The sequence below is a fragment of the Chelonoidis abingdonii genome, chromosome 3 (genome assembly GCF_003597395.2).
Source record: "Chelonoidis abingdonii isolate Lonesome George chromosome 3, CheloAbing_2.0, whole genome shotgun sequence".
Taxonomy (NCBI): domain Eukaryota; kingdom Metazoa; phylum Chordata; order Testudines; family Testudinidae; genus Chelonoidis; species Chelonoidis abingdonii.
This window is the reverse complement of record NC_133771.1, coordinates 89,556,871-89,583,400: the sequence shown is the minus strand read 5'-3', so window position 1 is coordinate 89,583,400 and position 26,530 is coordinate 89,556,871. Positions and strand designations below refer to the sequence as shown.

Sequence of the window (26,530 nt, the reverse complement as noted above, 5' to 3'; positions counted from 1 at the left end):
GGGCCCCTGGGGTTAGGGGTACCGCTGGAAATAGGTTTGGGTGTCCCTTGGTGTTGTGCTCCTGGATATGTGGGTGGGGTCCCCAAGTGGGTTTTAGGCCCGCAAGGAAATGGGTTTATTGGGGCCCCCAGGAATTAGGGGCGCCTGGAAATGGGAGTTCGGGGCCAGGGTTTAGCTCCGCTCCTGGATACTGGGGATTGTGGGTCCCGGGCAGGGGATAGGGGACCCTGGATAGGTTCTGGGGACTTGGGTTTGAGGCCCGCTGGAAAATGGGGGTTTGGGGCACCTATGGTTAGGGGCCCCGGAAATTGCCGTTTGGGATAATGCACAGAGAATCTTCCTGGCTTGAAAGGAACAGTGTCACCCTGTGCCACGCAGTGTAATGCCACAGGAATATCTCCCCCACAGAAGCAACAAGTGACACCTCACGTGGTCACGCAGAAATAAGGCAGAGCATTCTCTCACGGACAACAGTGTCACCGGACGTGCCCACAGTCAGGGTATGCACAGAGCATTCCCCAAAGAGAACACAGACACTGTGTGGCCACGCAGGGTAAATGCCACAGATCATTTTCCAACAGAGCAACAGTGACACGGTGTTGGCACGCAGGGTAATGCACTAGAGAATATCCCCCGCCGTGCAAAACAAATGGCACCCTGTGGAAAACACAGGGTAATGCAGAGAGCATTTCCCTCGCATGAAGCACAGTGACACCCGTGTGGCCAGTGCAGGGTGGTGCAATCAGAGCAATTTCTCTCACAGAGCAACAGTGACATCACTGTTTGGCCAGCGGGACACACATAATACACAGAGCATTGCCCTCATAGAGCAACAGTGGACACCGCTGTGCCAAAGCCAGGAAATGAACAGAGCATTTCCCTGTATGGAGCAACAGTAACAACCGGTGTGGCCATGGCAGGTTAATACACTAAGAAGATCCCCAACAGAGCAACAGTGACACCATATGGCCACACAGGGTAATGCACAGAGCAATTCTTCGGGAGCAACCGTGAGACCATGGGCCCGCAAGGGTAATGCCACAGAGCCTCTCTCCGCACAGAGCCAACACGACAACGTTTCGCCACAACCGAGTAATGCACAGAAGCAGTTCCTCACAGACAATGAGTGACATCGTGTGGACACGGAAGTTAAATGGACAAAGAATAAATTCCCCACAGAGCAAACAGTGGCACCGTTTGTGGCCATCCGGGGTAATGCTCAGAGCATTTCCCCACAAGAGCAAAGAGTGACACCCTGGTGGCCAGTGCGGTAATGCAGCAAGAGCATAATCTCTCACGGAGCAACAGTGACACCGTGTGGGCCACAACGTGGGTAAATGGACAGAGCATTTCCCTACAGAAGGCAAGAGTGACATCGTGTGGCCACGGAAAGTAATGGACAAAGAATATTCCCCACAAGCAAGAGGACACGCTGTGGGCCTGGCAGGTAATGCACAGACCCTTAAGCCTCTCCCTCACCTGAAATCCCTAAAAATCCTAAACCTAAAACCGCCTAATTCCTAACCCTAAATCCTAACCCAATAATCCTTAACCCCACCCCACCCCACGCCTCACTTAACCCCCAAACCTAAACTTCCACCCCCCCAAACCCTCACCTCACCTAAAATGCACACCCTAACCGCTCAAGCACTGCACCCCTCACCCCAAACCCAAACCCCTAACCTCACTCTAACCCCCTAAACCAAACGCCAAAAAACTCACCCTAAACCCCACCCCTTACCTCGACCCCAAAAACCCCAGACCCCCTAACCCTACCCCTACCCTCACCTCACGCCTAACCCCAAAAACCCTAACCCCTAACCCCAACTCCAAATCCTAAACTCTCCCGGAAAACCCCTAACATAACCTGTAAACCCCTAAACGCCTAAAACTCTAAACCCCTAATCCCCACGCTACCCCTCAATCCTACTCCCTGAACCTAACCCGACCCTAACCCTGACCCTAACCCTACCCCATCGCTCCTAACCGCTAACCCTAGACCCAACTCCTAACCCCTAACGCCTGACACCTAACCCCAACCCTAACCCTAAACCCTGAGACTACTAATCCTAATCCCAACCTCAACCCTAACCCTAACTCCCTAACCCTTACCTCTAACCCCATACGCGCTAACCTAAACCTTACCCTAACCCCGAACCCTTAAACCCTAACCAACGTTTTAAAACCTAACTCCTAATCCCTAACCCAAAATCCCATAACACCCTAAGCCTACCCTAACCCCTAACCCTAAGCCATAAAGACCTACCCTAACCCTCACCCTAAACCCTAACCCGCCTACCCCAAGGGCTGGACTCCAATTGACATTGCATTGCTCACTGCGCCTGCCCCAGTAATGGCAGAGCTTTATTGTACTAGTGTTGGTGGCCCGTTCAGCCTGCTCCAACAGGGACCGAACGTCCCCGACTGGTGGAACCGCAGATCCTAAGGAACAGTACCCGGGAGGCACAGGGCCAGTGTGGCCCCTCCTCCAACAGGGAGGGTTTGAGCCCCCGGCCAACCCTCGTGACCACTAACCCTAACCTTAACCGCTAACCCTACCTTAAACTCTACCCTAACCCTAACTCCTAACCCGCGGCCCACTAACCCTAACCCCATATCTCTAACCCCTAACCCTAACCCCGTAAAAACCCTAAAACCAAACCCTAACCCTAACCTACCGCACCCCTAACCCTTAAACCCAACCACCAGCCGTGGCCCCTGCCCCTAATCCAAACCTGACCCCTACACCTGACCGCTAATCCTACCTAACCGCAACCATACCCTAATCCGAACCCCTAACAACCCCTACTCTAACTCCTAACCCTAACCCTAACCCACCCTAATCCTAACGCACTAACCCATAACCTTAACCCTACCACCTACCCCCAACCCTACCCCTAAACCAAATACTAAACCCCTAAACCACGCGGAGTAATGCAGCAGAGCATTAACACTCTAGAAGCAATCAGTAAGCACTGAGTGGTCCAGTGGGATAATGACAGAGTATTTCCTCATAGACCAACAGTGACACCCTGTGGCAAGCTGCGGTACTGCACAAGGGATTCCCCCATGGAGTAACAGTGAACCATGTGCCCACAGCATGGTAATGCACAAAGCATTCCCTCACAGAGCAAAAAATGAACACCTGTGGCCATGCAGATTAATACAAGGATTGGCCCTCAAAAAAGCCAACGTTTGAACCGTAAGGGCCACGTCTATAATGCACAGAGCATTTCCTCACAGAGCAACGCTGACACCAGGGGCACCATGTGGCCCACGGAGTAATGCACCAGAGCATGTCCTCCATGCAGCCAACACTGACACACCATGTGGCCAGAAGGGGTAATGCAGAGAAGCATTACGCCTTATCAGAGGCAACAGTGACACGCTGTGGCCACGCGGGGTAATGAGCCATGGCATTTCCTCACAGAGCACCAAGTGGCACCGTCTGGCACGCGGGGTAAATGCACAGAGCATTCCACTCAAAGAGCAAACAGTGACACCCTGTGGGCAGCGCGGTAATGCACAGAGCATTTCCTGGCCTGGAACAAACAGTGGACACCAATCTGACCACGCAGCGTAAATATACAGTAAGAATATACCCCACAGAAGCAACAGTGACACCATGTGGCCAAGGTGGGTAACGCACAGAGATTTTCCTCAGAGAGCAACAGTAACGCCTTGTGAAGCATGCGGGTGTAATCCACACAGCTTTTCCCTCACAGAGCAACAGTAACACCATGGTGGTCATAGCAGGTTAATGCATTAAGAATGAGCATGAAAGAGCAACACTGACACCATTGTGGCCCAGGTGGGACTGCACAGATAATTTCCCTCAACAGAGCAAACAGTGACACCGTCTGGCCACGCGGGTAATGCACAGAGCAATTTTCGTCACGGCGCAACAACGACACTGGTGTGTAACACGCGGGGTACATGCACAAGTGCATTCTCACAAAGAGCAATAGTGGACACCCTCTGGGCACGCGGAGTAATGCACAGAGGCATTTCCTGCATCAAGCCACAGTGGACACCCTGTGGCCACGCAAGTTAATGCACAAGGAATAGCTCACAGAACAAACAGGTGTTAGGGCCCTTGGAAATGGGATTTTTGGGGCCCTGGTGTTAGGGGCGTTGAAAATAGGGTTTGGGGCCCCTAGGGTTAGGGGCCCCTGGAAATGGGGTTTTTGGGCCCCGAGGTTTAGGGGCCCCTGGAAATCGGGTTTGGAGGCCCCTGGTTTAGGGGCCCTGGAAATGCGGTTTTGGGGCTCCCTGAGGTTAGGGGCTCTGGAAATGGTGGGTTGGGGCCGCCTGAGGTAGGGGTCCCTGGAAATGGGGTTTGGGGCCCCTAAGGACTTAGTGGCCCCTGGAATGGGGTTTTTGGACCCCTGGGGTAGGGGCCCCTGGAAATAAGGTTTGGGTCCCTTAGTTTATTGGCCCCTGGAATGGGGGTTGGGGCCCCTGAGCTTAGGGGCCACTGAAATGGGGTTTCGCCGCTAGGTTTAAGGGTCCCCTGAAATGGGGGGTTGGGGCCCCTTCTGTTAGGGATCCTGAAATGGGGTTTTTGGGGCCTGCTAGGTGTAGGGGCCCCTGGAAAATGAGGTTTTGGGCCTCTGGTTTTATTGCCCTGGAAATGGGTTTTGGAGTCCCTAGGTAAGTGGTCCCTGGAAATGAGGTTTTGGGTCGCGCATGGGGTTTAGGGGGCCCCTGGAAAATAGGGGGTTGGCGCCCCCTGAGTTTTAGGGTGCCTGAAGATGGGGTTTTGGGGTCCCTGAGGTTAATACCCCTGAAATGGGGTTGGGGTCCCTAAGGTAGGGTCCACTGGAAATGGGGTTTCGGGGTTACCCCTGGTCGTTAGGGGCCTTTTGGAATGGGGTTTTGGGGCCCCTAAGGTTTAAGAAGCTCCTGGATCGGGTTTTGAGCCTCCGGGGTTAGGGGGCCCCTGGAAATGGGTTTTTTGTGGCCTGTAGCGGTTAGGGGCCCGGAAATGGGGGGGTTGGGGCTCCTGGGTTAGTGGCCCTGAAAATGGGGTTTGTAGGGCCCTGGGTTTGTGGGTCCTGGAAATGGGTTTTTTTTTGGGGGGGCCCACCTTGTGGTTAGGGGCCCCTTGAAAATGGGGTTTTTGGTTCCCCTAGGTTTAGCCGGCCCCTGGAAATGTGGTAGTTTGCAGGCCTCGGTTGAGGGCGCCCCTGGAATTGGGTTTTTGAAGTCCCAGGGGTTAGGGCCTCTGGAAAATGTAGTTTGGTCCCCTGGAAATGGATTTTGTGGCTCAGGGGAAGAAGCCCCGCTGGAAAAGGGGGTTTGGGGTCCCTAGAATGGGATTGGCCCTGGAGTGTATGGGCCCCAAGAATTGAGTTTTGTGGCCCGCAGGGGTAAAGGGCCCCTGGAAATGGGTTTTTGGGCCCCTGAAGGTAGGGGTCTCTGGAAAATGCGGTATGCGGGCGCTGGGTTAGGGCCTGGAAAGGGGTAGTGAGTAGACTGGTGACAGCTCACATTTTGGGATCTTGGACTTTATGCTGTATATAGGATCTTTGATCTCTCTGCAGTACATCGATTTGTTTGTTTGATGGTACTGAGAGCCTAACAATGGCTAGCATTATCGGTGAGTATCCCTTGGAGTTTTTCCAAGAGAAAACATCCAGAAGTGTATTCTGCCTGACATAAAGACGTTGTGATTTCACTGGGGGACAGACCAACCATCCTGCAGAGGGCCCTTCTCAAGACCAGGGGATGGAAAAATGGGCCACCCGACCTTGGAACCACCCAACCCATCCACGCTCCTGCCTGGGAAATTGAAAAAAGGGGAAGCCCACCACGCCTGGCTCCATCTTCCCTTGGTAGAGATGCGTTGAGACGGGCGGCGAAGGGGACTGCAGACGCAACGAAAGGGGTGGGGAGGGCGAGGCCAACCTGTTGGTAGAAACCGGTCGGTCATCACGATCTGGCTACTTAGACGAGGTTTCAATCACATCTGAGAAGTGTTTTAATACTGGGGTGAACTCCCCACAGCTTATTAGCCAGCCGAGGCGTGGAATCTACTTCGCGCGCTTGAGCCACCCAGCTTGATTGAGGAGATAATTAGGCTCTTCACTTCAAAGCTTTCCGAGCGCTACGTTCCCAGAAACATACCTGTGGGGGAACCTCCGCCTCTGCTGGGCTTTCAGCCCCACCTGTTCACCTGGTGAAGGAGACCCAAGAAAACACACACCCCATGGGGTCTCCCTATCTAAACGGTGAAACAAGTTTCCTCCCGACCTATTGGTCGTCCTCGTTATCTGCCCTCCTTCACCGCTTCCTCGGGCAGAGCCTGGACACGGATGCATAGTCACTTCTCCCTTGAAGAGCCACAAACAAAAGGGAGAATTCAGCCACCCCCTGAGGGCATGCCTTCAATACTAGTAAGACTAAATAAATAGACGATTTTCTACTCCCCTTCGAGCCATCAGAGCGAAAAACAACACCTCAACCCAGGTTTTAAAGAAAACTTTATAATAAAAAGAAAGAAACAAACAATAAGTACGCATTAGATGAACTCAGATACAGCTCGTGCTTATAAGAAATATGAATAAACCGTCTGATTTAACAAGTAGTCACATTAAACCAGTCCAGCACAGTAAAACACACATGTAAAATACACAACACAAAGGATATCATAGCCTATTTGCCTTGTTGCTGTTGTAACTCACACTCGTTGTAGGAGAATGTTAGAGAGACAATAGGGTTAGGAGTTAGCAGGAAAGCTGTTTCCTCCATAGCCGGGAGAAACAAAAGACCCAGAGTACACAATTCCCGCCCCTGACTTTTAAAAAAATCCAGTTCTCTGATTGGTCCTCTGGTCAGGTGTTTGGTTCCCTTTGTTCACCCTTTACAGGTAAAAGAAAATTAACCCTTACCTATCTACTTATGACACACCCCACTTACTCTGGCCCAGGGCCCCCACAAAAGGGTAATCCACCGCTGCAAAAGAAATAATTGCTTGGAGGACTTGAACTAGAGGGGTAACTGAAACTAGATCGAACCAGTCAAGGTCGCATGTGAAAAGTGGCATCTGTGCTAAGTGTTTAAGCCTTTGAAAGACAGGTGTAAAGGATCTCTGTGTCTTCATGGTCTATCTCTTAGAGAAAGGGGAGAGTCCAAATCCTTTTATGTGTGTACATAGCTGGAGAAAAGTGTTTTGGAAAACAGAGGTTATGCACCCTGGCTCCAAGTGGGCTTGATAAAGAGGTTGGGTAAGGGGGAAAGACTCATCTCTAGACATCAGCACAATGCTGGCAAGCAGACCAGAGTGGTCAGAGACAGAGAATTACTTTCAGCTCTTTGCTTTTCTTTTTCTTCTCTGTAATTAAGTGGAGAATGCCTCATCTAGTTTAGCTGATGAGAAATGTAAATCTCGATTCTAATAAACAAAGTTTCTTTTAGTTTAACTCCATTTTCTCTCATTTTTGAATAAATTTAGTTTTGTTAAGATTCCTGTCATATGAGTGATTTAATGCAGACATCTCTGTCAAGGGGACAGACAGAGGTTTCCACTCCAAGCCAGTTGTCATCAGGCTGTGGAGTTTTCAATTTAGTTTGGATACAGATATTGCATTTCTGCAAAGGAACTTAGATTTTGTCTCTTTCTCCTTTCTTCCAAAGAAAACATTGCCTTTAGTGAATGAAAGTACAGTTTTGTATACTGACTGTCTACTGCAAAGTGTCATAAACTGTTACTGTGATACCGTTTCACATCAGACAAAGAATAGAACAAGCTTAAGGTCTCCCAAAACTAGCAGAGTGCAACAAGGGGACTCTTCAAATTAAAATGTTGTGACAAGCTGTCACCTACTGTCTTGGAGTCCAACTCATCTGTGAACTGACTGTCTAGAGATGCAGATAACACTTCTAAAATCTATCTTTGTTTATTACTATTGCAATAACAGCATTCTCACCAGCAACATATATACCAAAATATACACACTTTACAACTAGCAAATAGGCCAATTTATACCTTCCCAGATGAAGAAATAACTTTTTGATTTAGGCACTAAGAGACTGTTTGCATTTTCAAGAGTTTTTATTGTCAGTAATAAGGACAAGTGACAACAAAGAGTCCTGTGGCACCTTGTAGACTAACAGGTGTTTTGGAGCATGACCTTTCGTGGGTGAATACCCACTTTGTCGGATGCATGTAGTGGAAATTTCCAGGGGCAGGTATATATATGCAAGGCAAGAAGCAGCTTAGAGAGATAATGAGGTTATTTAATCAGGCGAGGATTGAGTACCTTGCTAGCAGTTGAGGTGTGAAAACCAAGGGAGGAGAAACTGGTTTTGTAGTTGGCAAGCCATTCACAGTCTTTGTTTAATCCTGAGCTGATGGTGTCAAATTTGCAGATGAACTGAAGCTCAGCAGTTTTTCTTTGAAGTCTGGTCCTGAAGTTTTTTTGCTGCAGGGTGGCCACCTTAAAATCTGCTATTGTGTGGTGTCTGTTAGTCTGTAAGGTGCCACAGGACCCTTTGCTGCTTTTACAGATCCAGACTAACACTGCTACCCCTCTGATAAGTGACAATAGCGAGCATCTTCCCAAACACACCTGCACTGAAGAAAGATACTCCAGTCAGAGATTATTATCTCTATTCCAGAATATTGATGGCACTTTCCTATCACATGGACACATAAAACTGAGATTAAACCAACTGCAGCTCCTCCTTTTGTATCTACAAGAAGCAATAAAAAACAAATGAAATATACTTGAAAGCTTCCCTGTTCCCTGTGCCATAAAGGCCCAAGCTCTATCTTACAGCACATTTACATTACTCAAGCATTGACAGACCAAAAAGGAAAAGTGCATGTGATACCAATATGTAAATACTGATTTAACCTGACTTTTGAACATCCCCTTTCCAGTCAGGGTTGGTATAGATCAATACTTGGGTGGGGGACATTTATGCAAAATTTATGTGCTATAGGAAGTGGTTTAGATGATGCAATAGAGGACACTCTTCCCTCCTTACCAGTACTGAATGGGTGCCTGAAATTTTAAGGGGTATTATAAAGTAGGAAGTGCCCTTCTTCACATGAAACCTAAAACTGAGATCCTGACCAGTTGTGGATATTAGAAGTTCCATGGAACCTTTTGAAAAGAAGTGGTGTTAAGTACAACTTCATTGTCCTAGCCAAACACCAACTACATGGGTTTGCCAACTACTATTTCAATTACTTGGGTAAGCAGCAAACAATCCTGTGGCACCTTATAGACTAACAGACATTTTGGAGCATGAGCTCCAGACTAACACGGCTATCCCTATGATACTTGACACCATGCAAGGCACTGCATTTAGCCGTATGGAGTGGAAATCCATCAACCTCATGAAGAATCTTGCACAAATACAGACAGATATCATCTTCCTTTCCAAAACAACGGACTGGAATCAACCAAATGGGACAATAAAGTAAAAAATCCACTGCTATCACATACTACATCAACCAGAATAGTGAGAATTAGCACACTCTATCAAGAAACGAGGAACACACGATCAGCAATCCTAATAACCAGCAAACAGGAAACAAAAAAAAAGCTCATCAACCGTGGAACTCACTCATCGCCTAAAAACCAAAACTCCATAAAACGACCAAAAAAGACAGGAGAATCTACATAACTCACACTTACACATCTCTACAAAGGAAAAAAAAGACTGTAAAGCAGTCTAAACGCCTACCTGCCACATGGGGCCAAAACTGTGGTACCTCCCAACTCACACCAAGCAATAATTAGTCAATCTATCCAACACGCCCCAGACAGAAGAAAAGTCTGGTCCTCGCTATCTCGGGACTACTCTTGCGCCCTGTCCACCACACCAAACATGATAAGTTACTGGGCAACTAAATGCCATCAACTTCGCCATCTTCTTGACTCAAAGAATACTTTCCCGGACAACACTGAAAACAGCGCAAACTGCATACACAGGTACCGCGCTTCCCACCAAACACACAAGAAAAGAACTCCACATGGACTCGCCTCCTGAGGGTCGAAAATGACAGTACTGGATACACATTGATCTTCCTCCGCCGAACGTGCACAGGCAGAAAAATTGTGGAACACACAAAATCAGTTCCCTTCCATAAAAGCTGGCAAGAAGCAAATTCCCCACACATCCCAAAAAACCACCTGACATAAGCCCATCACAAAGAAGGCATAAAGGAAATAGGTCTGTGATCATGAACAGATACTGACTACAAAGGAAGCTGCAACATCCCAGTACCAAATGCTAACACGCCACTCCCTCAGATCCACTGAGAATTACACTAAAGAAACTGCAACAACTACTCAGGAGGACACTCCCGACTAGCGAAACAACCGCAAATAAACACAACCTTCAGAACACGCCACCAAGGTTATCTATCTAACTACCCAAGGACCACAAACCCGGAAATCAACCCCCCCCGAAATCCGGAGCCCATCATCACTCGGGCACCTGGACCTCATGAGTATGTCTGGATATGGGACCTCTACCAACCCTATTGCCACCCTACACTCCCAGCTATTTCGTAACACAAACTGATATCCTGAGAAACTACAATGCATGGTGACACTTCAGAAAAACACATCCTAGCCAACAATGAATTAGAGATTCTACACACACACAAAACCCACACATAGAAAGCATCAGCAAGCGGTAAGAAACAGTACCTGATAGGAACAGCACGAGCTAAACTGAATTCGGCTTGTACTCAAAACACACCATACTTAAATTGCATAGACAATATATCCAACTCCAAGATATGGCATCGGCTTGGGACCATATGGCCTCTACATAAGCCAAAATATTATAGGCCATCCTGAACAAACCTCTCGCTCCTTCCACCACACTAACCCTCTCATAACCTGCGTGCATTGATACGATCTATAAATCTGGACCAGGAAAGGAACTACTGGAGAATCAACCATATATCAACGCAGATCCACCCCAACCATCAAACCAACCGACCAATTAACACGAATCCACATCTAACACAACCAACGAGGCAAATAATGATGTCACCACAACAAACCTATACGAAAACTCGCCACAACGCATGCCTACGCAGTCAATCCATCCCGGCCAATCTACACGACAATTCTACCCAAGACTGAAGTACAGACGCATCTGCCTCACCCCAGACACGAGAAACAAAACTACAAATACTCACAGCATTCAAACTACACATACCACACAGAGAAAAATAAGGAAACCAAAAAAAAAAAACACAAAAACCAAGATGTTACCAAACATCCGACTAAAGAAAACGGAGAGAGAAGAAACAACAGGACTCCAAAGCGTGCCATGCAATAACCCAGCAAAACCCCAACGCATCACAGGGATTTAACAACCATCTGACATGAATCACAAAGAAAAAAAAAAAAAACAAAAAAAACTAAAAAAAAAAAAAAAAAAAAAAAAAAAAAAAAACCCCCCCCCCCCTTTAAGGCTGGGCAGCCAATTCTCGCCCACAGAAAAACCGCACCACGAAACATATTCTCACCAGTAACATGCACACCACACCATAGCAACTAGCTCAGGAACCAATCCAGCAACAAACCTCATGCCAGCTCTGCCAATATTACACCAGCGACACCATCAAGGACCTAACAGATCAGCCACCATCACCGGTTCTACACCTCACGTCCACCAATGGAATAAAAGCCATCACGTGCCAGCAATGCTCCTCTGCTATATACATCGGCAAACTGGACAGTCTCTACGGAAAAGGTAAATGGACACAAATCAGATATTAGGAATGGCAGTATCAACAAACTGTAGAACATCTCAACCTCCCTGGCCACACTATAGCAGACTCTAAGGTGGCCATCCTGCAGCAAAAAAACTTCAGGAAACCAGACTTCAAAGAAGAAACTGCTGACGCTTCAGTTATCTGCAATTTGAAACCATCACTCAGGTAAACAAAGACTGTGAACAGCTTGCCAACTACAGAACAGTTTCTCCTCCCTTGGTTTTCACACCAACAGCCAGAAGAGGGCTTCATCCTCCTGATTGAACTAACCTCATTACTCTAGCTTGCTTGCATATATAGACCTACTCCTGGAAATTCCGCACACATCATCTGAGAAGGGTATTCACCCACGAAAGCTCATGCTCCAAAACGTCTGTTAGTCTATAAGGTGCCACAGGATTCTTTGCTGCTTTTACAGATCCAGACTAACACAGATACCCCTCTGATAATTACTTTGGTAGTTACTTTGGGTAGTGAGCTTTAATCTTTTTCGGTTATTGCCCTATTATGTAGTACTGGTGCGCACTGTTGAACAGCTACTGGGCTTCACTCTAGAGGACTCAAGGCTTAATGTGGGCCCAAAGAATTGACATGCCCATAATCCCTGCATTCCTTCCTACCCTGCCTATCTTGTCATGTCTCTCCATGTGTCGTGGAAACCTAATACCTGTCACCTTTCATCCTTTTCCTTCTGTCTCTTTTTCCATTTCTCTTTTTTCTCTTTTTGCTGCCTCTCCCATCTGTCCTTTTCTTTCTCTCCTTTCTCTCTTGTATTTTTATCCTCTTCTCTTATATGGCTTCCTTTTTTGTCTGCCTCCATGAACCATTTGTTATTCCCCCTCTCTGACAGAGATAGGATGCCCTGGTGCTGTGCTTGGTATGTACTTATTTCAGGGGCTTGGCAAGGGCTGAACTGACACGTGTGAACATTCTGGTCGATTGCTCAGAATCATTTGTGCTATGTACACCCAAATGGTTCTGACATATTAAGGGGAGTTATGGTAGAAGTTTGTGGATTGCTAAAAATAGTTTAGCAGGAAAGAAAAGCAAATGTGTGTTAATATGTAGGCACTAGGAAACATTTGTGACAATCTGATAAACATACAGTGAAACATATTGTAAATAGACTAAGAGTATGTCTACACTATGAAATTAGGTCCAATTTATAGAAGTCGTTTTTTAGAAATTGATTTTATAGTCGATTGTGTGTGTCCTCACTTAAGACCATTAAGACCATTAACTCGTCCGAGTGCATCCACAGTACTGAGGCTAGCATCGACTTCTGGAGCGTTGCACTGTGGGTAGCTATCGCACAGTACCTGCAGTCTCCACCACCCATTGGAATTCTGGGTTGAGATCCCAATGCCTGATGGGTCAAAAACATTGTCGCGGGTGGTTCTGGGTACATGTCGTCAGCCCCCCGTGAAAGCAACAACAAACAATCATTTCTCGCCTTTTTTTCCTGGGTTACCCATGCAGACACCATACCACAGCAAGCATGGTGCCCGCCCAGCTCACCATCACTGTACATCTCCTGGGTGCTGGCAGACATGGTACTGCATTGTTACACAGTAGCAGCTCATAACCTTTTGGCAGCATATGGTGCATTACAATTGGTAGCCATCGTCGTCTCCTGGGTGCTCTTTTAGCCGACGTCGGTGAGGTTGGTCAGGGGCACCTGGGCAGACATATATGCTCCTGGCAGACCTCGGTGAGGTCTGTCAGGGGTGCCTGGATATAAATGGGAGTGACTCCAGGTCATTCTCTTTTTAAGTTTCGTCTTCTGGAGATTCAGTTCTGCCTGCAGTCATACTGCACCGTCTTCTGGCGAGCAGCCAGGAGATGACAATGGTTAGCAGTCGTACTGCACCATCTGCTGCCAGCCTAAGATATATAAGAGAGATAGAGTGGATCAAAACATGAAAGAGACCAGATTTGATTTGTATTCATTTGCTCTCGCCTCCCTCCCTCCATGAATTCAATGGCCGACAATTGTTTCAGTGAGGTCTGCCAGGAGCACCTTGAAAAGTTTAATGGAGATCCAGTCCTCCCTGGGCTAGTGGGGGAAGGGATAGCTCAGGGGTTTGAGCATTGGCCTGCTAAACCCAAGGTTTTGAGTTCAATCCTTGAGGGGGCCATTCTGTGTGACAGTTGTGTTTTTCTCCTTGATGCAAACCCACCCTCTTTGTTGATTTTAATTCCTTGTAAGCCATGTCATCAGTCGACCCTCCCTCGGCACTGCTGCGGGTCCCTGTCATAGCCTCTGTCCTGCATGCCCTTGCAGATTTTTTTCAAATGTTTAGGCATTTCATCTTTTGGAACAGAGTTCTGATAGCACGGATTCATCTCCCCCTACAGCAATCAGATCCCGTACCTCCCGTTCGGTCCATGCTGGAGCTCTTTTGCAATTCTGGGACTCCATCATGGTCACCTCTGCTGATGAGAACTGCACTCACCTGCAGATTGCCACACTGGCCAAATAGGAAATGAGATTCAAAAGTTTGTGGGCCTTTTCCTATCTACCTGGCCAGTGCATCTGAGTTGAGAGCACTGTCCAGAGCAGTCACAATGGAGCACTGTGGGATAGCTCCTGGAGGCCAATGCCTTCAAATTGCAACCACACTACCCCAAATTCAACCCTGCAAGGTCGATTTCAGCGCTAATCCTCTCGTCAGGGAGGAGTACAGAGCCCTTTAAGTCAAAAAAACTGGCTTTGCTGTGTGGATGGGTGCAGGGTTAAATCAATTTAACCCTGCTAAATTCAACCTAAACTCGTAGTATAGACCAGGGCTAACTCATCAGATATTGTTTCTGAAGTTAGTGGACAAAACCATCAGTGTCAGCTTTACTCTGTGTCATACCCATTTCACCTACCATCAACCTGAACTGGATTCAAACCAGGGCCCTAGGGATGAAAGTGTTCCAAAAAAGTTCACTTCACTGTAACTATGTTGGAGTGACATTCTGTTTCTTTGTCCTCAGAAATTAGCAGCAAGATAAAATACTATGGAATCCAGCATGAGCTAAGCACCGAAGATATCATTCAGAAGCTGAACTTGGCAGAGGAGATGCTGAGGGAAATCCAGCATCGCAAGCCTTTCACCAATCAGAGACTGCTTGCGGATGATGAGGCTGATGCTGCACAAGAGTGTGAGTTTTAGGTCTCTATCTATTTGTGTGTTTATTCTGGTGGAAAGGCACAGTATAGCAACAATGTTCCAGTAGTAATCAGACTATGGTAACCAGTGATGTTGAACCTATGTGAAGAATCTGCTCATAGATGCTGACTGTAGTGGCTGGCCAGCTGACTACTCATGGCTTAAGAAAACACATGCAATTATGGCAAGCATATGAAATCTGTGAAACCATTAAAGGTCTTCATCTAGAGTTTGCATAGATTAAGTAAACACTGCTTGAACAAGGGATTAAAGGTGACTGTGCCATGCCACCATGCCTCTTTCCCAAGACTGCTGATTGCAAAAGGAAAAACATGAAAAAATGGGAAAGGTTAGAGTAAGCCATTATCTGTCAGAATGAGGACTATGTAGACTTACAAGACCTTATTCACCACTATGAATATATCTAGACTACAGCTGGAGGTATAATTTCCAGCACAGGTAGATGTACACCTGTAGCTTTGGTCATGCAAGCATGCTAAAAATAGCCACCATGATGTGGGTAGGTGCATGGGCCGAGTACAATCCCATCCAAGAATATAGATGTGTGCTAGAGTGGCTAACCCGTGCCACCACCCATGTCTCCAGTGCTACACTGCTATTTTTTGTACACTAGTTTGATCAAATCCAATGTAAATACATCTGGAAATTATACCTCCAGCTACAGTGTAGACACATCCTGTGTGCCTCCAAACTTAGGCCAGGGTAACAGCACTGATTTCCGTGGGGTTCACCAGCATAAAACTTGAGTCACAATGTAGTGAATCAGAGCCACAGTTAGTTCACTATTATTTCCAACCTGGCCTAGGTAATTTTGGGAATATTGTACCTTGAAGGGTAAGACAATAAGTACTCTTTCATCCAAAGAATAAAAGTATGGACTAGTTAGCTGAGACTGTAAACACACAAAAAATAATCCTGCCCATTTCTATAATAATTCATTGCAATTTGAAATTTTTATGAGGAAGTTAAAATGAGACAAAAGTTTTTTTTTTTCCATTCAGAAGAATAGTTAGAAATAAAGTCTAGCTAAGTGTCGTAGGTCAATATCCAAGTTCCCTGCGAGCAAAGTGTTTTTACTGACTCCCTGATTCAGGACAGCCACTCAGGTCATAAAGTTGGTCTGATGCTGGTATATGTAAACTCCATCAGAAAGAGCATACGCTGATCTTGATCTTTTTGGAAAGTCACATGTAGCTAGACTGGTAACTCATGCTGTGAAGGGAGAGAACAAAAGAATTCAGAAAGATTAATCGATAACCTCTGACTCTTCTCTCAGTACTAAGGCAGGTTGAGGAGTGGCAGCTGAGGTATAATGACACCAGATCTCTGCTTCCCATCGTATTGGACCAGCTCAATGACTATAACATGAAGCTGTCAGACTTACAAGAGGCTCTGGACCAGGCTCGTGACTATGTCAGGCAAACGGAGGATACAAATCAGGAAAATACTGCCAAACTCCAAGAGAATGAGGTACTGTGCATCAGCACGTATATTGTAAGTGTGTCTATGAGCAACACATTTTCACTGCCAAGGACATTTTAAATGTTGGATTCTAAAAATGTGTAGCTACAGAAATGACAGTGTAGAAACTTTCCTCTGTGTGGGTTTCTGTATTGTGGTTTGATGTTATCATCATCAGAGGGATTACTGTCTAATGGCTAACACACAGAAATGGGAGTCAGGACTCCTGGATTCTGTTCCCAGCTCTGCAGTTGATAAAGTGTGTCACCTTAGGTAAGTTCTCTACCTTTCCATGCTTCTGTTTTCTCACATGACCCTAACTTCATATCCCAGGCCCATGGACCACAGTGAAAAATGTAATGGTGCATTCTGCCGCATGGATTTGGCACTCTTAGTCTAGATGTAAGCTACATAAGTGCTAATAAAAGTTAGCTGCTATCCAGAGCAACAGAAGATGAAGACATAGTCTCTGCCCCAGGGAGCTAACCAAGACACAGGTTTGACAGCTCAAACATATCTGAGATACATATTAATAAACCCATGGCAAGGATTTCACGGCTCAGCCTTCTCTGCACAACGTGACTACTCTTAATTTAATGGGAGTAATCAGGATACAACTCAGATCTTCCTGTTTCAGAAGAACAAGGCCCCCTCACTATAACTAAAGGAGAATTTCCTTTAAGTATTATAAGCATAGGTCCTATAAGAAAATGAAGCAGTTTTTGTTCCATTCAGCAGAAGGCAGTGGTGTGTTCACACACACACACACACAAACACATTCAGATGAAGATCCACATTTCAAGTAGTCATGGTTTAATTATTTTAAATACATTCTATACATAGTAAATTATTTAAAGAGGGATTTGAATAAAGAGATTGAGGCTGTTTGGAGCATGTATCGAAGAGGTGCAAAGTACAGTGTTGAAGTAGGATGCAAATGAAGTATTCAGGAATGGTGCCTTGAGAGTCAGGATGAGAGCCTTGGTGTCGCCAGCATTCATGATTTTATCACAAGCGTGATGGCTTTGGCCCATTTTTGGGTAACTCTCACAACCTCGCGATAAAACACAGGAAGCTCAGGAATTTGCAAAAGCTGTCTGTAGTTTCAGAGTTTTCCCACTAGAGGCACATGTGCTGCTGTCTGCAGTAGCAAGGTGGCCCTGTGCCCAACAGCATCACAGAGCAGGCCCAGGACTGCTGGCCCCCTCCAGTCTTGGTGGCAGCAGCTGCCTCAAACACCCATTCTTCACATACACACACCAAGAAGGGGGAAACTGGAAGTAAAAGTCCAAGAAAAGCCCCCTCTCCTGCAGGCTAAAGACAGGAGACAGCTGTCAGTGGAGAGCCAGGGAATAGCAAGGGCTCTGGGCAGTGGGAGGCAGGGAAGGCATTTGGCAGGAAGCAGCCACACAAGGGAGCTGTTGCCTACAGATTTGTGTGTCCAGTTTGTATGTTTTAAGGTTGAATTTTCATTCTTTAATTGTCACACGAATCAGGGATGGACAGAGGAGTTCAAAAACCAGATAGCAACTAAAAAACATGATTTGTTGTGGGGATTGTTGTTTTTTTTAAAACCTCATGATTTTTAAGCTAGTTGCACGTGTTGACTGGATAGCGTAGTGGTTAGGAGTGCTGCCCTTTGATACGGGAGACCGCCCTTTGATACGAGAGAGTGGGGTTCAAATCCCGGTTGGTAACCCAACTTTCCAATAGGGGTCCTTGGGCAAAAGACCCCCTAACGCTTCACCTGCCCACCTCAAAATATGAGAATCCACAAACTAGGAGAGTCATACTGGCTCAGACATCGCCCGAGATTAACAAGGTCTGTGCCAGATTTGAGGAACAAGGACAATCTGATGATAAGTAGGCTACTGAACAAACCATTCATGTACGAGACAAGAGAACCTGGAATGTGATGAGATACTACTACAACGTAGACCTAATGAGAGGGGATGTATGAGGGGACTATGATGGACAAAAGACCTACATCCACACTTACTGAGAAACAGCTAGTTACCCAACACTTCAACATAGTAAGAGGAAGCTGCTCTCACAGCTTGAGAGATAGACCAACTCCACATTACATCCCAGACTCAAGAAGACCTGGAAGAACAAGTGGATGTGCAGCCCACACCTGAAGCTGAAACTTCACTACCCTCCTCCATTGCAGAACACAGCAGCTGATATGAGGCATAAGATCATGGACAAACTAGTTACAGTCAATCCTCGACACCGATTACCAAGGCTCAGTGGAGAAGTACCATCAGATAGTATTTTTAGAAATGCCAATAGAGCCCTCATGACAATCCCTACTACCACATAACTCAAACCAATGAACTGGTATACGCTACAGCCCTCTGTAATCCTGGAGATGCTGGCTACACGATGAAGAATACAGTATGTACCCACCCTGGAAAATGAGGTTGGAGGATAAGATCAAGGCGACTCGGAGAGAAGTTAGTCAGCTGGTGGAACTACGGAAGGGTGTAGAGATTAAGGATAAGAGTCGGCTACTGAAAAAAATACAAGGGCCTGACTCCATCTGAAGCCTAGAGACTGCTAAACAAAGGCTCACAGCACTGGCTACCAGGCTAAGGAGATACACTGAGAAGCAGAGGCCAAAAAAGTAAATGCCCTGTGTCTCCAAAGAACTCCAAGGTGTACTCCCAACTGCAGTACAATAGCAGCAGAAACTGAACAGTACTGGAAGAACATATGGAGAAAGAGAAGACTCATAACCCAGTGCAAAGTGGCTGCAGGACCTGAGAACAGAGCACAGCAATCTCCCAGAACAGAAACCAGTCACCATCACAGTAGAGACATCCAGCCGGGTCAAGAACATGAAGAGCTGGACCAGACATGATCCACACCTACTGGCTAAAGAAACTAACAGCAGTAAATGAACGCCTAGCAGCACAGATGAACCAGCTGCTAGCAGCAGGCTCCACCCAAACTGGCTAACACAAGAAAGGACAGTGCTGATCATGAAAGACCCTGCAAGGGAACAGAACCGTCCAACTACCGACCAATAACCTGCCTCCCCACAACCTGGAAAGTCGTATCAGGCATCATAGCTGCCAAGCTACAGGACATATGGGCCAGTACATGAGCACAGCTCAGAAGGGCATTGGGAACAACACCAGAGGCTCAAAACACCAGTTGCTCATAGATAGAGCAGTCGCCCAAGACTCAAAGGTCTAGACAGACCAATCTGAGCACAGCCTGGGTTGACTACAGAAAGCCTATGACTCAATGCCGCACACCATGGATCTGTGAATGTCTGGCGCTATAACAAGTCAACAGGACACTAAGGACCTTCCTCAAGAACTCAATGGGACTAATGGAAGACAAACACTGGAAGTCAACTCAAGGCAAGCTTGCACAAGTGACCATCAAGTGTGGCATATACATGGTGATGCACTGTCCCCGCTGCTGTTCTGCATAGGCTAAACCCCCTCCTCAGCCAGATAATCACAAGGACTGGGTTGCAGGTTCAGGAGTGGAACTACCATCAGCCACCTCTCTACATGGATGACATCAAGCTGTATGCTAAGAATGAACGAGACATCGACTCGCTAATCCACCTGACGCAGATCTACAGTGAGGATATCGGGATGTCATTCGGACTGAAGAAGTGTGGCCGGATGGTAGTGAAGAGAGGAAGGTAGTCAAGACTGATGGGGTGGAACTACCAGCGGGCCACATAGCAGACATACAGACCAGCTACAAGTACCTTGGCGTCCCACAGTCACATGGAAACCACGATGAGGAGGCAAGGAAGACAGCAACATCCAAGTATCACCAAAGGATAAGACAGGTCCTGAAGAGCCAGCTCAGTGGAAGAACAAGATCCACGCCATCAACAGATACGCCCTGCCGGTCATCAGATACCCTGCCGGTATAGTGAGCTGGCCAAGGAGGACTTGGAAGCTGCCGATGTGAAGACCCGGAAGCTCCTCACAATGCATGGATGTTTCCACCCCAAGTCCAACCACCCAGAGACTGTATACCAGCCGGAAAGAAGGCGGGCGGGGCTTGGTGAGCGTCAAAGCCACTGTCCTGGACAAAAACCCGGAACATCCAGGAGTACATCAGTAAGTTGGCCCCCAAAGATGAGCTGCTGAGAGAATGGCTGAGGCAGCAGCAGACATGGGAGGAAGACCAAGCAGAAGAATGTGCCATGGCAAGACAAGAACCTGCATGGGATGTACCATCGACAGATAGCTGAGGTGGCTGACATTGGGAAATCCTACCAGTGGCTGGAAAGGGCTGGACTAAAAGACAGCACTGAGGCACTGATCATAGCAGCACAGGAACAGGCACTGAGCACCAGATCCATTGAAGCAGGGGTCTACCACACTAGAGAGGACCCAAGGTGCAGACTGTGCAGAGAGGCCTCAGAGACAGTCCAACACATGTCTGGATCTGGAAGTCCCACAGAATCTTAGCCCTGCTATTCTCCACAACCTTCTGTGGAATCTCCCATCTGGTCTTGGAGGGTCTAGCCCATACGCTGTGCAGATGTTCCCTGTACACAACGCCAGCCACTTGGTTGTGCCATTCAGTGTATGCTGTTCCTGCCTGCATCTTACATCCTGCCACTATGTGTTGGCACTGTCTGTGAGGCCTCCCATGTCTGCTGCTGCCTCAGGCATTCTCTCAGCAGCTCATCTTTGGGGGCCATCTTACTGATGTACTCCTGGATGTTCCGGGTTTCGTCCAGGACAGTGGCTTGACGCTCACCAAGCCCCCGCCTGCCTCTTTCCGGCTGGTATATTACAGTCTCTGGGTGTTGGACTTGGGGTGGAACATCCGTGCATTGTGAGGAGCTTCGGGTCTTCACATCGGCAGCCTCATGTCCTCCTTTGGCCAGCTCACTATCCGGCAGGGTATCTGATGACCGGCAGGGCGTATCTGTTGATGGCGTGGATCTTGTTCTTTCCACTGAGCTGGCTCTTCAGGACCTGTCTTATCCTTTGGTGATACTTGGATGTTGCTGTCTTCCTTGCCTCCTTATCGTGGTTTCCATGTGACTGTGGGACGCCAAGGTACTTGTAGCTGCTCTGTATGTCTGCTATGTGGCCCGCTGGTAAGTTCCACCCCATCAGTCTTGACTACCTTCCTCTCTTCCACTACCATCCGGCCACACTTCTTCAGTCCGAATGACATCCCGATATCCTCACTGTAGATCCGCGTCAGGTGGATTAGCGAGTCGATGTCTCGTTCATTCTTAGCATACAGCTTGATGTCATCCATGTAGAGGAGGTGGCTGATTGGTAGTTCACTCCTGACCTGTACCCGTATCCAGTCCTTGTGATTATCTGGCTGAGGGGGTTTAAGCCTATGCAGAACAGCAGCGGGGATGTAAGCCGGTGCTTTCGGGGCCTGTCCCCTCAGGTGCGGACGGAGAGCCAGGGTGCCTCCTTCCAGGCGGCCAGATGGCTCAGGCTCCACTCCCAGACTCGGGCCTGAGCAAAAGCAGTCTATAGGCCCTGGCCTTAGACAGGGCAGGCAGCAAACAGTCAGGCTCAGCTCAGGGGCTGAGCAACAGAGTCTATAGCCTAAGCCCTCAGGCAGGGCGGGGCAGCAAACAGTCAGGCTCAGCTCAGGGGCTGAGCAACAGAGTCTATAGCCCAAGCCCTCAGGCGGGGCGGGGCAGCAAACAGTCATGCTCAGCTCAGGGGCTGAGCAACAGAGTCTATAGCCAAGCCCTCAGGCGGGGCGGGGCAGCAAACAGTCAGGCTCAGCTCAGGGGCTGAGCAACCAGAGTCTATAGCCCAAGCCCTCAGGCAGGGCGGGGCAGCAAACAGTCTAGGGCTTCTGGCCCTTTGGAGCAGGGCAGAGCAACAAGCAACTGTAGCTCTGGGTGAAGGGGGATACTGCCACCCGGTTACGGGTGGCAGCGGGAACGCAGCCCACCCACTCCTCTGCGTTCCGGCCCGGGCCCTAGTAGCGGCTGTCGCCGCTGAGGCAGTCAGTGGGGATCCGCTCCAAAACACACTGACTGGGTGATCGGTGGGGATCGTGGCCGATACACACCACCATAGGCTCGGGGCCCCTCTGCGGCCTGACTGTGGTGAGCCGCCCCTGGGCTACTTCCAATCGCCCCTTCTCCGATACCTGTCCTTCCTCGGCGTCTGTCAGCGGGTCTCAGACCATGGGTTCCTCAGAGACCGGGGAGGCAGTAGGGTCCGGTGGCTCCTCCGGATAGCCGGCACAGGGTCGTTGGCCGCTGAGGTCCTCGGGTACCTGGTGCAGGGCAGGTCCGGCCAACACTCCTCTGGATAGTGGGCCGGGGCAGCTCCGGCCAGCGCTCCTCTGGATAGTGGGCCTGAGGTGAGGCTGGGCCGAGCGGGAGCTCGGGCCTCCACGGCCGTCCTCCTCGGCAGCCAGCACTGAACTGAGCTCTGAGCCCTGGTTCTTATACTTCCTGTCCCGCCCCTTGACTTCCAGGGGGCGGGAACAGGCAGTAGTGGCTCCGCCCAGGGGGTGCTTATTCTGGCTCGTTCCCTCAGGTGCGACGGGCCAGGGCGCCTCCTTACAGGGGACAATGCATCACCTTGGTATATGCCGCACTTGATGGCCACTTGTGCAGCTGCCTTGAGTTGACTTCTAGTGTGGTCTTTCATAGTCCCATTGAAGTTCTTGAGGAAGGTCCTTAGTGTCCTGTTGACTTTGTATGCGCCAGACATTCACAGAGCCATATGTGCGGCATTGAGTCGTAGGCTTTCCTGTAGTCAATATCCGGCTGTGCTCAGATTGGTCTGTCTAGACCTTGAGCGAACTGCTCTATCTCATGAGCAACTGGTGTTGTTCCCAATGCCCTTCTGAGCTGTGCTCATGTACTGGCCCACAATGGTCCTGTAGCTTGGCAGCTATGATGCCTGATAGGACTTTCCAGGTTGTAGGGAGGCAGGTTATTGGCCGGTTCTGTTCCCTTGCAGGGTCTTTCAATGATCAGCACTGTCCTTCCTTGTGTTAGCCAGTTTGGGTGGGAGCCTGCTGCTAGCAGCTGGTTCATTCTGTGCTGCTAGGCATTCATTTACTGCTGTTAGTTTCTTTAGCCAGTAGGTGTGGAGTCATGTCTGGTCCAGCTCTTTCATGTTCTTGACCCGCTGCTGGATGTCTTCTACTGTGATGGTGATGGTTTCTGTTTCTGGGAGATTGCTGTGCTCAGTCCTGCAGCCACTTTGCCACTGGTGTTATGAGTCCCTTCTCTTTCTCCCATATGTTCTTCCAGTACTGTTCAGTTTCTGCTGCTATTGTACTGCAGTTGGGAGTACACACCTTGGAAGGTTCTTTGGAGAACAGGGCATTTACTTTTGGCCTCTGCTTCTCTAGTGTATCTCCTTAGCCTGGTAGCCAGTGCTGTGAGCTTTGTTTTTTTAGCAGTCTCTAGGCTTCAGATGGAGTCTAGGCCCTTGTATTTTTTCAGTAGCTGAGTCTTATCCTTAATCTCTACACCCTTCGTAGTTCACAGCTGACTAACTTCTCTCCGAGTCGCCTTGATCTTATCCTCCAACCTCATTTTCCAGGGTGGGTACATACTGTTGTTCTTCATCGTGTAGCCCAGCATCTCCAGGATTACAGAGGCTGTAGCGTATACCAGTTCATTGGTTTGAGTTATGGTGGTCAGTAGGGATTGTCATGGGGTTCTATTGGCATCTTCTAACATACTATCCTGATGGTACTTCTCCACTGAGCCTTGGTAATCGGTGTCGAGGATTGACTGTAACTAGTTTTGTCCATGATCTTATGCTCATATCAGCTGCTGTGTTCTGCAATGGAGGGGGTGGTAGTGTGAGTTTCAGCTTCAGGTGTGGGCTGCACCTCCACTTGTTTTTCCAGGTCTTCTTGAGTCTGGGATGTAATGTGGAGTTGGTCTATCTCTCAACCGCTGTGAGAGCAGCTTCCTCTTTACTATGTTGAAGTGTTGGGGTAACTAGCTGTTTCTCAGTAAGTGTGGATGTAGGTCTTTTGTCCATTCACAGTCCCCTGCATTACGTTTCATATATCCCCTTCTCATTAGGTCTACTGTTGTAGTAGTATTCCATCAATTCCAGGTTCCTCTTGTATCATCCATTGAATGGGTTTGTTCCAGTAAGCCCACTTATCCATCAAGATTTATCCTGGTTCCTCAACATTCTGGCCACAGAACCTTGTTAATCCAGGCAACATCTGAGCCGCGTGAATCTCTCCTAGTGTCCTGTCCTCTCATCATTGAGGCTAGGCATTTGAGGTAGGCAGGTGAAGCGTTAGGGGGTCTTTTGCCCAAGGACCCCTACTGGAAAGTTGGGTACCAACCAGGATTTGAACCCCAGTCTCTCGTATCAAAGGGCGGTCTCCCATAGCAAAGGGCGGCACTCTTAACCACTATGCTATCCAGTCACTGGGCAGTGGGAGGCACGGAAGGCATTTGGCTGGGAGGAGCCACACAAGGGAGCTGTTCCCTACAGATTTGTGTGTCCGGTCCATTCCAACTCATGGTTTTTGAACTCTTGGGGTTGGCAATATTGGTAACTTGAACTTGATGTGGAAGATAAATAAAAACAACAACACAGATGATCAAAGAGAGGAACAACATGGTCACAGGAACCAGATTTTAAATCACAGCATTTGATGTTAAATAAAATGGGCAAGATAAGATGCAGGAATTCCCAGAAAGAGAAGGATTCTTGGTAAAAAGGAGATTTCTAAGGCCAGTCCAAGAGTGTTAGCTCTTGGAACTGGTGGACCTGGTGGACCTGAGAGGAGATGTAAGAAAAAGAAGCACCAGATACATGTACTTGTTTTAAACAAACATCCAGGAGAACAGCGCAGTGAATCAGATCATTATTTTATTCTTCCTTTCTGACTTTCAATATCGCTAAATAGTATGTAGCTAAGAACTCAGTGCTTTCTTTTAATAATTAAATATAAAATCAGGCATTCGTTTTTGTGAATTGCTCTATAAGAAGCTTAGGATTCTCACGTACAGAGTCTTCTTTGTTCCTCTCTTCCTTTTGTTTTATAATTACTGTGCAGAAGCAGATCTGCAGCTTATCTCATATTTATAAAGTGAAGGCTGAAGTATGTTGGATGTGGTCATAATTGTTCTCTGCTTTTATCCATTGTTTGAGTTTCATTACTTTCCACTAAGGCAGATGCTGCACCAAAGAGAAAATTCACGTTAGTTTTATTATTGTTATGAAAAACAGATCTCTAATTTCTACATAGTAAAATATCTTCCAGTCTAAACTATTCTACATGCCACTGTGAAAAGTCCATATTTAATTTGTCTTTGTACTGCAAGAGCACTGTTCTGGTGGTGTAGTAAGGGTGGTTCATTCCAATAATTGCTCAAACTGCAATGTACAATGAAATTTATTTTTGTAAATAAAGGCCCAGTCCTCCATGAGGATAAGCCAGACTGAAAATGTAATATTATAATATGCAACTTGAGAAGTGTGAGCAAAACTTGGTCTTAGCTTTTTTCCCATTTAATTAATGATATCTGTTTGTTTATTTTACCAATACAACTGTAGTGTTCATATTAACAACATACCAGAGAACATTAACACTGCATTTTACCAATGCACAAAACATTTCTGAATATGGATTTATTTTTTTCTGCAGAAGCAACAAGAGAAGGTGAAGGAGCAAACTGATGATGTGAACAGTATTCTGCTAAGTGCCATAGATACTTTAGTTGAGCCACAACTATTCAGCACAGAATTAAATGATGTGATAAAGGTAGGTGCCTGACTGTATGACCTGTTTAAATGCCATGCCTTTTTTTTTTAACAAGTCACATATTCAAAATATCAAATTTTGAGAACACTTTCTATATAGCATTGCTGAAGTACTGACAAATATTCCAATAAAACCTATTCATTTCTGCCACAGTCAAAATATTTGTAATTAAATCTTACTGCTGTAGAAAATTGATGTTATTTTAAGAGCACCTTATTAGGGATAGATTTTAGTTAAGCCTTTTGTCATGCATTTCTTAGGCCAGGTCTACACTGCTACTTTAAATCGGTTTAATGGCCGATATACCGATTTAACGCTGTACCCGTTCACACGACGTCGTCATTAATATCGAGTTAAACGGCTCCTTAAATCGATTTCGGAACTCCTCCCAGATGAGAGGAGTAGC

The 26,530-nt window shown here is 47.4% G+C and overlaps 1 protein-coding gene across 1 annotated transcript in view; it reads left to right on the top strand.

Moving 5' to 3' along the window:
- LAMA4 (laminin subunit alpha 4) overlaps positions 1-26,530 on the top strand; it is a 162,350-nt gene that overhangs the window by 79,785 nt on the left and 56,035 nt on the right. Inside the window, exons 10-12 of the mRNA XM_075063889.1 lie at positions 14,735-14,902; positions 16,208-16,401; positions 26,008-26,124. Of these exons, the coding sequence (XP_074919990.1) occupies positions 14,735-14,902; positions 16,208-16,401; positions 26,008-26,124 (479 nt within the window). The remainder of the gene's footprint in view (positions 1-14,734; positions 14,903-16,207; positions 16,402-26,007; positions 26,125-26,530) is intronic.